This window comes from Benincasa hispida, chromosome 7, assembly GCF_027475165.1.
Source record: "Benincasa hispida cultivar pf3 chromosome 7, pf3_genome.v1.1, whole genome shotgun sequence".
In the NCBI taxonomy this organism is placed as follows: domain Eukaryota; kingdom Viridiplantae; phylum Streptophyta; class Magnoliopsida; order Cucurbitales; family Cucurbitaceae; genus Benincasa; species Benincasa hispida.
Genome location: NC_143484.1, coordinates 41,555,622 through 41,569,017, shown reverse-complemented (window position 1 = coordinate 41,569,017; position 13,396 = coordinate 41,555,622). Strand labels below are relative to the sequence as shown.

General features: G+C 32.0%; 1 protein-coding gene across 4 annotated transcripts; it reads right to left on the bottom strand.

The window, feature by feature from the left end:
- Positions 1-2,543: 2,543 nt before the first annotated feature.
- Positions 2,544-13,396, bottom strand: LOC120080784 (uncharacterized). 4 transcript variants are annotated; one of them, XR_016530848.1, is made up of 8 exons: positions 13,168-13,396; positions 6,063-6,840; positions 5,002-5,191; positions 4,252-4,480; positions 3,851-4,173; positions 3,475-3,770; positions 3,305-3,399; positions 2,544-3,214 (listed from the first exon to the last, which is right to left on the bottom strand). XR_016530848.1 is itself a non-coding variant. In XM_039035411.2 (3 exons), the coding sequence occupies exons 2-3, from the start codon at positions 6,807-6,809 to the stop codon at positions 5,081-5,083; spliced, it is 858 nt and encodes a 285-aa protein (XP_038891339.1). In that variant the 5' UTR covers positions 6,810-6,840; positions 13,168-13,396; the 3' UTR covers positions 4,819-5,080. The 4 variants fall into 4 exon arrangements, 1 of the variants encoding a protein (XP_038891339.1); XR_016530847.1 differs by having other exon boundaries at positions 2,544-3,399; XR_016530849.1 differs by having other exon boundaries at positions 2,544-3,399; positions 4,252-4,346.

Below are 13,396 nucleotides of genomic sequence, written 5' to 3'. Positions count from 1 at the left end.
GATTTAATCTTAATTCGTGGCTACAAATTTGATTCAATTTTATTTTACTATAGGCATTTGAAAATTTGAATTTCACAATAAAATATTTTCCGAAGATTCAAAACACAGAAATATAAGAAGAAGTTGGGATAAAATGTGAAAAAAAAATTAGCCTTAATTCGTGGCTGGCCTTAAATCGTGGATGGGTGCACGATTTAGCCTTAAATCGTGCACTATGTACTGACTCAAAACTTGTGGACCCCGTCCACGATTTCACAACCCTATTTTGTCAATAGTTTCAAACCCACCCTATTTTTATCAATAATATTAAAATAACATTATTTTTTTTAAAATTCTAAAATGAGCTATGAAATGAAATGGAAAAAAAGAGGGGGAAATGAAAAATTTTGTAAACGCGCGTGGGGTTGATGAGGAAGGGAAAAAATTGAAATTGTCATCTCCTCCCTCTTGGAAAATTTGTACGGATGACCCAAAAATTGGGCCCAAAATGTCAAATGATCATTTTTTAAAAAATAATGTCAATTGACTCTCTACTGACATCATCACCATACCAAATTATGTAAATTGCCCTTATACCGGCCTCACGAGGTAAATCTAGCTCTCTTTTGATTAAACGCTCTCGCTCTCGCTCTCTCTCACTTGAAATTTCCTGATTTGATGTGATTGCTCGTCAGTGTACTGTTGATTTGACAAAATGTCACGACAGAAGCCTCAAATCAAATGAATAATACCTAAACACAATACAATGGTGATTTCTTTAAACTCTAAACTCCATTTCAAAGGTGATTACTTCTCTGGTTTTCGATGGTGTTGAATGGAGATTTTTCGAACGGGGATTTCCAAGATGAGGCTTTCTTAGAAAGGAACAGCTTTTTCAGAAAGGTGAATTATTTTGAGTCTGTTTAATTATTTTTTATGTGTTATTTTTGGAAATGTAGCATTACGAAATTTTGTATTGGGAGAGAGTAGAAAGAGGAAGAGTAAGAGAGAGAGCGAGATTTTGAGAGAGCAGGATTATGAGAGAGAGCGAGATTATGAGAGAGAGCGAGATTACGAGAGAGAGCGAGATTACGAGAGAGAGCGAGATTTTGAGAGAGCGAGATTGAGAGAGCAAGAGTGAGATTGAGAGAACGAGATTTTGAGAGAGTGTGAGAGTACACTTCAATTGCTTGTACAACTTAATGACAAATGTTCTCTTGCTTTGTAGGATGACAGAAAAGTGTCTATTTATTCGATTTGGAGGTGATTGAGATGAGAATGAAAGTGCGTATATTGGGGGACTGTTGAAAGGAATCATTGTGCCCCCTACATTGAATTATGAGAACTTAAATCTCGTATTTACAAGGCTACAAAAGTCAGTTCTTCAGAGTTTGATCTTATCCTGAAAGTTAAATATAATCTTGAATTTGAAGCCCCTCCATAATGCATAATAGATGATGATGATGTCACTTCCTTCTTTTTCGAGAAGAGCTTAGTAGACTTCAGATAGCTGTAATGTCGAAGTCTAAACAGGACGAAAGGGTCGAATGGGGTTTGGAAATATAAGTTATGATGATATGGTTGTGGACAGACAATACGAGGAATCGTATCAGTTTAGTCGGGAAGAGGATGATATTTCATTGTCTACCAACACTGATATTCCATTGTAACAAAAAACAATAACTTCATACTCTCTCAATCTTCATACTTGTAACAAAAATGGATAAGAAATACTCTCTCAATCTCACTCTCTCTCACAATCTCGCTCTCTCTAAACATCTCGCTCTCTCTCACAATCTCGCTCTCTTTGAACATCTTGCTCTCTCAATCTTGCTCTCTCTCACAATCTCGTTCTCCATGAATCTTGCTCTCTTGCTTGGTTACTACCTATGCAGAGCGTGCTAAACGATCGTGTACTTCAGGCTTCATCGCTTAGTAAAGGTACATGATCGTACACTAATAACTAAACGATCATTTGGATTTGTCTAGACGATCATATAATAAAGCTAAACGATCGTTTAACTCTGGGAGCGCTGGTAAACTAAACGATCATTTGGATTTGTCTAGACGATCGTATAGTAAAGCGAAATGATCGTTTAACTTTGGGAGCGCGGGTAAACTAAATGATCGTTTGGATTTGTCAAGACGATCGTATAGTAAAGAGTTTGTTTTATTGTCTAGACGATCGCGGGGTGTTTTAAGGCAATTTTACCCAGTTCATCAACTCTCTAGATCTTTCTCTCTCTGAATCTCGCTCTCTCTCACAATCTTGCCCTCTCTCAATCTCGCTCTCTCTGAACATCTCGGTCTCTCAATCTCGCTTTCTCTGAACATCTCGTTCTCTCTCACAATCTTGCTCTCTCTCAACATCTCGCTCTCTCAATTTTTGAACTTTGAACCTTGAACCATATAATGTTCTAAGCTCAGTTATGCATGTTCTGATAAAATTCTGATATTGAACTTTGAACTTTGAACCTACATAAAAAATACATGTTCAATTATACAATGAAAAGAGCAGTAGCTCCATTATACATAAAAAAATGCACGTTTTGATAAAATTCTGATATTTAACTTTGAACTTTGAACTTTCATAAAAAATACATGTTCAATTATACAATGAATGTTTTTACATACATAAAAAATAAATGAATGTTTTTACATACATAAAAATACAATAAAAAATACATGCTCTATACATATAAAAAAATGGAGTGTTTGCCCATAGTTGACATGCTAATTGCATCCTATACTCACTCATCTTCTCCTGAGTGATTACGAATGGATCCACACCAGTCATCAGGTGTTTCAGTAGTTTGATTGCAAAGATGCCACAATTAAGCGACCCGTGTTATATGTCAGCGTTCATAGGTCGCGAGATTTTCCAATGGGCTGTGGATAGGTCCAGCTTCGATCGATCCACGTCATAGTAGTGAAGTAGGGATGGTACTGTAACCGTCAATAGCTCTAGTCAATTCATCAACTTTGTCATTGATGTGTATGACGGAAGTGAATCGAACACAAATATGTGACCTCTGTTAATGTCCATTGCAAGGACCATCCAGTGGTCGTTGATATTCATCACCGTATAAATGAAATCCACATCTGCCCATTTGACATCGAATTTACCGGTGACGTAGTCCTTATACGTGTCTTCATCTTCCCATGCTAGGGTAGCCTTCAGAAGTGACTTATTATTTATTCGTTTAAATACCTCGCCACGAGCATTAAGGTGACTCTATCAAATAAAATGAGAAGTTAAGTAAAGAAGTAAAGACCAGGAAACTTAACGAAATGAGAAGTTAAGAAACGAAATATCAAAATTTACCGTTACACCAATTGACAAGATGGTGAACTTGTGCATGCACATGTCGAGCTGGGTATAAAATTACCTTTCATAAAATAAATATAAATATTTATGATCTGCACAAAAAATTAATATGTCAGTAAAAGTACAAGATATCCAACATGTAAAGATGTAAAGACTAGGACACTTACATCGCACTCGACCAACGAATTTGGTGTAATCAATTCATTGAAGAATTGCTTGGCGAGTGGTTTAAAGGAGTTCTCTCGAACCTCGTTGTCTGTATTGTTTCGTCCAAGATCCAACCCATCATTTTTGTCAGGATATTGTGTGGAACATCGTGTGGTATGTTATATTTGACGATCGATCTGGATATTGACGTAGTTACACCTGGGAGAGGATGTTTAACTACACTTTTCTTCTTTACTTGGGCTGGGGGTGTATATTTATCAACAGGTTTTCTCTTACGACTAATTCGTCGAGATTCCTACATAAACAGATAATAAAACTTTACTCATCAAGAAATATAAAATATAAACAAAGATTACTGATCAATAAATTACTCACCAGTGGAACTCTTTCTGTGGTCGTAACAATCTCAGAAGTGTCGGCCTCTGGGATGCCAGACATGTCAGCCTCTGTATGTGGCATAGTGAGTAAGGCAGACATGTCGGGCTCTGTTTGTGGGACGTCGGCCTGTATAAGTTCGACATCAATTGGTGATGTCAAGGCAGTAGTGGTATCAGGCTGTACAGGGGGTGGGAGTAGGTGAAGTGGTGGTATCAGGCTGTAGAGGGGGATGGGGATGGGAGTGTCAGAGGCAGTTGCAGTCGTATCGGGATCCCGAGATGGGATGGGTGATCTGGTCGTCTCCTCATTCACCGTGGAACCTTTTAATTAGTAAAGTAAAATGGTGAGTTCACGAACACGTAAAAACTAAACACATAAAGACATAAAATGATGCAAACCTTGCACATAAACTGCAACAATGACAGGATGGTCGATAATTGCCCTTTCATGTCAATCATGTTTTTCACCATACTGGATACACGACTATCTAAACCTGATATACGACCATCCAACCTTGATAGTGAGTTGTCAATGGACCGCAGGTACGAATAAATAGACTCGTCGGGATTGGCTCCCTCCTTGCGGCGAGCAGCACACTCAGGACACTCCTCATCCATAAGTCGCTCTCTACCGGAGTCCGCAAGATAGACATCAACTTTATAGTAGAAAGTTCTAAATAAATTGTGAATATTTTTAAATATTTTTTTATATTTAAAAGCCCCATTTTTCTATTAAAAAAATCCTAACGACTATGAATAGTTTAAATTAAACAATTAATTTCTAACTAAATTTTTATATGATTAATTCTATACGAACAATTTTAAACTAAAAAAAACATTATTCATGGGAGAAAGAAAAAATTACCAATCAAATTATTCATATACCTATATAATCTAAATTTATAATTCAAACATATGATAATCATTATCTTTGGCTATCAAGCAGAATTTATTGAAAAATAAAAATAAAAAAAAAGATTGAGATGAGTATTATATGATAACAATAATAATAAGATAACATTACATTAACTACTATAATAATTGTCATAGTAGTATTTGAGTAATTTCGAAGTCTATAGTTTAGTTCCATACGTAGTTTGGTTCTCCTTCAACTATTAAAAAAGGAAAAAAAAAAAAAAAAAAACTTACATGAAAGAGAGAGTAGACTCATAGAGTAAGGAGTGTTCAAACAAATTGATCAAAAAACACAATGCACTAATTTAAGTGATTATGGTCTTTCATCATCATTATAATTATCAATAATTTGTCGCTCTCTCCTAAGAAATACATCTGTGAGAACCATCTTTGACTGCAGAGCCGCCCTTAGTAATTCCACTCCCTACAAAAAAAATATAAAAATAAAATAAAAAAATAAAAAAAATTCATTATTCACTATTTCCACCTTCAAATTTCTTCCTTTGTTATCTATTTTTTCACTAATGATTTAAAAAACCAAGCAAAAAATTGAGAACTAAAAAAAAATAACTTTCAAAAAGTTGTTTTTGTTTTTGGAATTCGACTAAGAATTCAATTATCGTACTTAAAAAGATGCAAATGATTATAAGAAATGCGAATGAAATAAGTTTAATTAAAAAAAACAAAAACTAAAAGTCAAATTATTACCAAACGGAGGCTTAAACAATCACACTTGTTATATCAAGAATATACGATAACTCTTTTACTCATGGTTTGGAAAAAAAAAATTGGCATTGAAAAAAATAGAAACTTTAGCATCATTCGACAACTATTTGATTTTATATTTGAAAATTATTAAATATTAAACTTACAAACACTAATTCCAAACTATTGACCTCTGTTATTTAAAAAAAAAAAAGGTTTTATCATCTATTTTCTAACCATGTTTTTCAAATCCAACAACCAAATTTTGAAAACTAAAAAAATAAGAAGAAAAGGATAATGACTCACATATTTAAGAAAATCATACTTATAAAAGAATTTGAGAGAAAACCAAGAAAATAAGCATAAATTTCTAAACCAAACCTTAATTCTATCATTTAGAAAGTTCATTTTTTTTTTTTCAGAAAATGATAAATTAGAAACAGTTACCAAAATTATTATTTCCAAAAGTTTTCCATTTTTTTTAGAAAATGAAAACTTAGAAACATAATTAGTTGTTACCAAATACTCCTTAAAACGTTAACCAACCCTAAATCGAAAAAGTGGACATATATATTATATATATATATTACCTCATCAACATTCAAAGTGATAACTTTCTCCTCCAAGGTATATGCATCCTTGATATTGAACTTTCTAAAAAGGGAAACTATGGAGAAGTCAGAAATATGCTTCACAGTTAGATCATCCATCACAATGTAAGTTGCCAATCCCTTCACAAATCCCACTTTTAATCCACCACCACCACTGCTACTACTTGCTTCGCACCTCGTGCTTCCACTTTCAATTGGAGTACTTGAACAGCCAATAGAACTAAATCCCGAACTAAGAGAACCAAGACTGAATGAACTAGGAGGAATAGTACTGAAACAAAAACTCGAAGTACTTGAAGCTGCACCAAATAAACTGCAACTATCACTCAAAGTAGTTGAATGAGCTCCAAATGAACTACAACCATGACTCCAAGTACTTGAATTAGGAGCATTATCACCAATTGAACTACTAGAGGTTTGATCAATAATATAAGGCAAAAGCTTGGTGGAACAATTGAGTGAGACTTTGGGTCTCAATAGGGTTTCTTTGCTTTGCCTTGGTTTAATAAAACATGTCTCGTTTAATGTTTCTATACTTTCGTATAGGTTTCCCAAGCAACCAATCATGTGTTGTTTAGTCAACAACCTAATTACAGCCCCAAGTGGAAGTGAAAGTAGATTGAAAAGAAAATCTATGAAATCTTTGTCTGCTTCACCATAAAGAACACTTCTTTTTTCTGTGTCTATTAAAAGCTTCAATCTCACGTTAGTTGTTTGTTGTGCCATTTTGATCTGTGCCAACCTCTTTAATTTCAAGCTGCAAAGCAAAGCTTTTCTTTAAGTTTAATTCACAAATTGCAACTACGTTGTTTTTATCAACTAATATGTAATGCATATATGTTTTGGTTAAAAAACACATTTGATCCATGATGCATAAATTTTAATCGGTAACTATTTCTAAATATAATTTTAAAATTGTAACACTTTAGGCCCTCTTAAGTAACTATTTAGTTTTTTTTTTTTTTTTTTTTTTTTAAATTAAGTCTACAAACACTTTTACCATCTTTGGATTTCTTGTTTTGCTATCTGCTTTTCACTCGCTGAATTTTGAAAACTAAAAAAGTAGATACCGTTTGGTAACTATTTGTTGTTTGATTTTTTTGTTTTTGAAAATTAAGTTTAGACACACTATTTTCAACTCCAAATTTCTTCTGTGTTATCTATTTATTACTAGATTTAAAAAATCAAACCAAATTTTAAAAACTAGAAAAAAAAATGACTTTTAAAAACTTGTTTTTGTTTTTGAAATTTGACTAAGAATTCAATTATTGTATTTAAGAAAGATGCAAATTATTATAAGAATAATTAAGAATGAGGAGAAAATAGATTTACTTTTCAAAAGACCAAAAATAAAAAATAAAATAATTATCAAACAGAGTTATAGTTTTTAAAAATTTGTTTTGTTATTGGAGTTTGGCTAAGAATTCAACTCTTATACTCAAGAAAGATGTATACCATTATATGAAAATATAAGAAAATAGGCTCAATCTAAAAAAAATAAGGAAAAAAAAAACAAAAAATAAAATAGTTACTAAAATCAACTTAGTCATTGAACTAATAAGCAACAATTGAGAAAGTTTGGAAATTCATTTTTCTTTGTTTTCTTTTTAAATATTGGCCAGCCTGTTCACTCTTGTTTATTATTATGCCTTTCTTTTTCAAATGGTTTTTTTTATCTCTTCGTTACCGCAGATAACTTTTTAATTTGGACTAAGTTCTCCCTTTTTATGGTAAAGAGGCCAATCAGCCACAATATTTTGAGGTTACATAATATTTAGCTATATTTTAATATTACTTATGTACTTACAATTCATTCCGATACAATGTACACTGAAATTTCATTCCATACGTATTTTGTTTTGAGTACACTGACCAATATAGTATTTTAATTTAAATTATACTTTTTTATAAAATTTAGGAGCTAAATTGTTATCGATTCAAAAAAAAAGTTGTCTGAAATAACTTTTTTAAGTTTTCACATTACAAAACTAACACTCTTTTTTAAAATTCGCTAGAATAGTTTTTCTCGATTTATTTCGCCCGAGATCGACAACCAAGACTTAGTTAAAAAAAATAAAATTACTTTTGAAGGCGGTAGATCTTGTTCAACGCCGTATTGTTTGCAGAAAGTCCTTAATTCCTTTCGATACTATTTTGGCTCTGATACCATTTTGAGTTTTTTTTTTTTTTTTTATGAAAAGCTGAGCTTGAAGGCTCTGATACCATTTTGGGTCGAGATCGAGTGCTACTTATAGAATTGTTATTAGGTCTCTGCCTACTAGCAATTTCGATAAGATTTCAACACGTGTCCCACCAAATAAAGATTGCATAATTGAAAAATTCCAAAGGTGGCTGAAAGGACAAGACCCCTGACTGGCATTTTATCTTTTGGAATCTTTCTTTTTTAAAAAAGATAAGATTACGATAAGATTTGTAGATGGGACAGAACCCTCACTTGACCTTATCTCATCATAATGGGAAAAGTAATAATAAAGTAATAAAGTATAAAGCAATAAAGCAATAAAGGTAGATAGATGAGATATGTGTCCATTATCTTCAAGTATGCTTGATAAGATCATCAGTTGATAGCTATTGATAATGTCACCCAGTTTCTCCTGAATGGCCTTGATTGGAACGATTATTGAATATATCTACCGTATCAACTCTTTTGAGACTACGATCTAGGGTCTTACTCCTTCGGTTACCCCGCCTACTTTGGTTGCCCAACGTTATCCTTATGAGTTAATGAGATATTATAGTCATTTCTCTCACAATAAACTGTCCGAGCTTTCCAATCTTCAGTTAACCGCTGTGGTCGGTGGGTGGTTAATCCACTTCAGAAATATACTATCTCCATCTTCTCTGCCTCAAATGTAGGTTTTTTGAACGACAATAATAATTGCAGACTGATTACACACCTTTGTACAAAAGCGATTTAAATAATTTACATAATTTTAAATTTAAATAAATATTTGAGTCACCATTTCTTAGACTAATTTGGCTATGAGTCTAAGAACGGGTCGTTGATGTCGTAATCGGCGAAGGGATCATAATCATCTTCGTCATCTTCGACTTCATTATTTACTGATGCAGAAGAATTTGCATCTTCTTAAGTTTCGTCATGATCTGATAACTACCTAACGACTGTATTGAGAACTGAAGTAAATTCATCATGTGATCCTGCTCCAATGAGAGAACTCATGATTGAATTTTTTGCCAAAGTAAATTGTTCATCTTCTTGACGAGATAGATCTTGTAGATGAACATTGACTTTGAACCAATCTTTTAGGTTTGACACTTCTAGGTGAGAGTAGTCAAACTTTTCCAACCACTTGATCCTTAGTGCTTTGCTTAAGGCTTTAAAATTTCCATATGGTCCTAGTTGAAAATTTCAACAAAAGATCCACGAAATTTGAAAATATAATGCAAATTTGAAAAAGATGGTAAGACCTTTGGACTTCTACTAGGAAGATTTCTTTTGATAGTTCGAAATAGTTCCACCATGTTTGAAACCAATTTGGAAAATGCATTTTGTAAGCTTGCTTACAAAATGTCACAAACCAAGAATGGTTGTATGCTTGAAACCATAAAATATTATACCATGCTCGCATGTAGTCATTGTATGTATATGTTTGAGGTTTAAAGAGTTTTGAGATTTCTTTGCTACAAACATCCCTTGATTCCAGTAGGATGGAGTTAACACTTTGAATATTCTCAATTAAGTTTTTTCATCCATTCTTATCCAATTGAAAAAGCTTATCTAATTGTGAAAATCGATGCATCTGACATTGGTTATGGTGACATTCTCAAGCAAGGAATTAACGGAAGAGAAATAATAGTCCGTTATTATTCTGGAGTTTGGAATGATGCTCAAAAGAACTATTCCACAGTAAAAAAAAGAGATTTTCACAATAGTAAATTGCATTCAAAAGTTCTAGGGAGATTGTGTTCAAAAAACGTATACTCAAAATTGAGAATATTCAAAGTGCAAACTCCATCCTACTAGAATCAAGGGATGTTTGTAGCAAAGAAATTCTCAAAACCCTTCAAACCTCAAACATATACATATCGTGACTACATGCGAGCATTGTATAACATTTTCTGGTTTCAAGCATACAACAATTCTTGGTTTGTGACACTTTGTAAGCAAGCTTACAAAATGCATTTTCCAAATTGGTTTCAAACATAGCAGAACTATTTCAGACTATCAGAAGAAATCTTCCCAGTAGAAGTCCAAAGATCTTACCACATTTTTCAAAATAGCATCTACGTGTCTCCCCTTTCAAAGACGTTTAGATTTGCATTTTATTTTCAAATTCCGTAGATCTTTTGTTGAAATTTCTAACTAGGATCATATGGCAATTTTAAAACTTTAAGCAAAGTACTAAGGATCAAATGGTGGGAAAAGTTTGACTACTCTCACCTAGAAACGTCAAAGCTAAAAGATTGGTTCAAAGTCAATGTTTATCTACAAGAAATATCTCGTCAAAAAGATGAACAATTTACTTTGGCAAAAAATTTAATCATAAGTTCTCTCGCTGGAGCAGGATCACACGCTGATTTTACTTCAGTTCTCAATACAGTCGTCAGGCAGTTATCAGACCATGACGAAACTCAAGAAGATGCAAATTCTTCTGCATCAGTAAATAATGAAGTTGAAGATGATGAAGATGATTATGATCCCTTCACCGATTATGACATCAACGACCCATTCTTAGACTCAGCCAAATTAGTCTAAGAAATGATGACTCAAATGTTTATTTAAATTTAAAATTATGTACGTTATTTAAATCACTTTTGTACAAAAGCGTGTAATCAACATGCAATTATTATCGCCATTCAAAAGAACCTACATTTGAGGCAGAGATGATGGAGATAGTATGTTTCTGAAGTGGATTAAAAAGTCACCGGCCAGAGCGGTTATCTGAAGATTGGAAAGCTCAAACAGTTCACTGTGAGAGAAATAACTATAATATCCCATTAACTCATAAGGATTATGTTGGACAATCAAAGTAGGTGGGGTAGAGGAAGGAGTAAGACCCTGGATCATAATCTCAAAAGATTTGATACGTAGATATATTCAATAGTCGTTCCAATCAAGGCCATTCAGGAGAAACTGGGCGACATCATCAATAGCTATAACTGAAGATCTTATCCAGCGTGCTTGAAGATAATGCAGACATATCCCATCTATCTACCTTTATTGCTTTATTGCTTTGTGCTTTATTGCTTTATTACTACTTTTCCCATTATGATGAGATAAGGTCAATTGGGGTCCTGTCCCACCGACAAATCTTATTGTAATCTTATCTTTTCAAAAAATAAAGATTCCAAAAGATAAAATGCCAGTCAGGGTCTTGTACTATCAGCCACCTTTGAAAATTTTCAATTATATAATCTTCATTTGTTGGGACGATATTTAAATATTGTTTTAAATATTAATTACCTAAATAGGATCCATGTGTGAAATATGTGATTAATTAAATTAATATTTGATATTAAATTATTATTTATTTAATTAATTATTTAAATTAAATCAATTTCAATTTAACAAATTCAATGTGAGAAATTGAATTTTGTATTATATTTAATTTAATTGTAAATTAAATATAATTTAGAAAATGGAAATTGAAAATTGGTTTATGTAGTGGTTTTTTTCCAACTTTGGTGGATTTATCCATCTTTGAATACCTAGCTCTTCATGTGAATGCCATTTGAAGTGACAATGACTGATATTTACGGTGCTTGCATGTTTTAGTTACATAAAAGCTTTCAATTTCTGAGATTGAAAAAAAGTATTATTTCTTTCAATTTGATATAGTTACAAAAAAGTATCATTTGAAGTGACAATCAACTTTTTCTAACCTGATGACATGGTGAGATTTGCTAATTCTTTTATGTAATCTTTCTGAATCTCATATCAAATGTTATATTATTTTCAATTTTCGATTTTGTTTACTAAATATTATATCAATTTATTACGTAATCTTTAAAAAAAATTTAGCATAATTTATTTTTTCACAATTGTATGAATTTTCCAAATTCCAAATGGGTTTTCCAATTATCAAAATAGGTTTTTTTAAAAGAAAAAAATTGATTCAACATTTTTAAATTTTGGGAAATATCAAACTTTTCAAAAAATTAGGTAAGATTTGGGATATATATAGAATTTCGTTGTTAATCCTATTCGAGATTCCACTGAAAGCTCAAATATATGAATTTTGGTGTTAACTATGTTCGGTATTTCACCGAGAAAGCTCATATGTATAAAATCTCAGTGTTATTTTGTCTAGGATTAGCATCGAGATGCACATAATCTTGGAATATAATCTGGCAAGATATATTGAGAATGCTCCAAACAATCAATAAGTTGGAAAAAGTTGATTTTTTAACTAAAATCTCGTGGTCGATCTCGTCGAGATGGACTGAAAAAATTATTTTTACGAGTTTCCAAAAAAATGTACTAGTTTTGTAAAGTGAAAATATTACCGTACTATTTCTGACCATTTCCCTTTAGACTTTTTTTATGCATCCTAAACTACCCTCAATTACCTTATGATTTTGTTTTCAAAATTTTATAACAAATTTTCTAAATTAAAAGAATAATAACTTTTAAAAATTTATTCTTTTTAATAATTTGATTAAGAATTTGTTACCGGTAAATATAAAAAATGTTGAGAAAATGATCACCATCTTAAGGAATCAAATGATTATAAAAAAAAAATAATATAAATTATAAAAGTTTCTCTAAGAAAATTTCTAATTAGAGACAGTAATCGAACCATAATCGTGTTTCACACCCTAATTATATACAAAATAAATCAAACATGTTTTTAAAAAATATAGAAGAAGAATATACCATGTGGCAATTATGATGGGACAATTAGATAAAATACAGAGCAATGATAATGAATGTAGTATGTGATGCATAAAAAAAATTTCCAAAAAATCTGCCTATTTATGACTAAAACCATAGTAATGGTATATATATCCCACAAAAATTTAAGATGAAGAGGATTCAGCCTTGAAAAAAAGAATAGATAAGAAAGTAAGATTAATAGAAGAGAGAATGAAAGTTACTTACCTTAGAGTCTAATTAGCAACAGCAGATTGTCTTGAAAGGTTGAGATCAGATGAGAAAAAAACTATTCAAGTTCAAGACTGAGGTTGAGAGAGAGTTAGATCAGTATCAGAGAGAGAAGCAGAGCAACAATGTAGGAAATTTTAATTTAAAGAAAGAAAAAGAGTCTTCTTTTCTTTTCTATCTTTTTCATACTTTGCTTTGCTTTCTTTCTTTCTTTCTTTTCATTGCT

Bases quoted from the DNA above. Each gene is read 5' to 3' on its own strand.
- LOC120080784 (XM_039035411.2), bottom strand. From the start codon at position 6,809: ATGGCACAACAAACAACTAACGTGAGATTGAAGCTTTTAATAGACACA. The intron at 5,192-6,062 runs GTAATATATATA...TTTTTTTTGTAG, and splicing joins TCACTTTGAATGTTGATGAG to GGAGTGGAATTACTAAGGGC.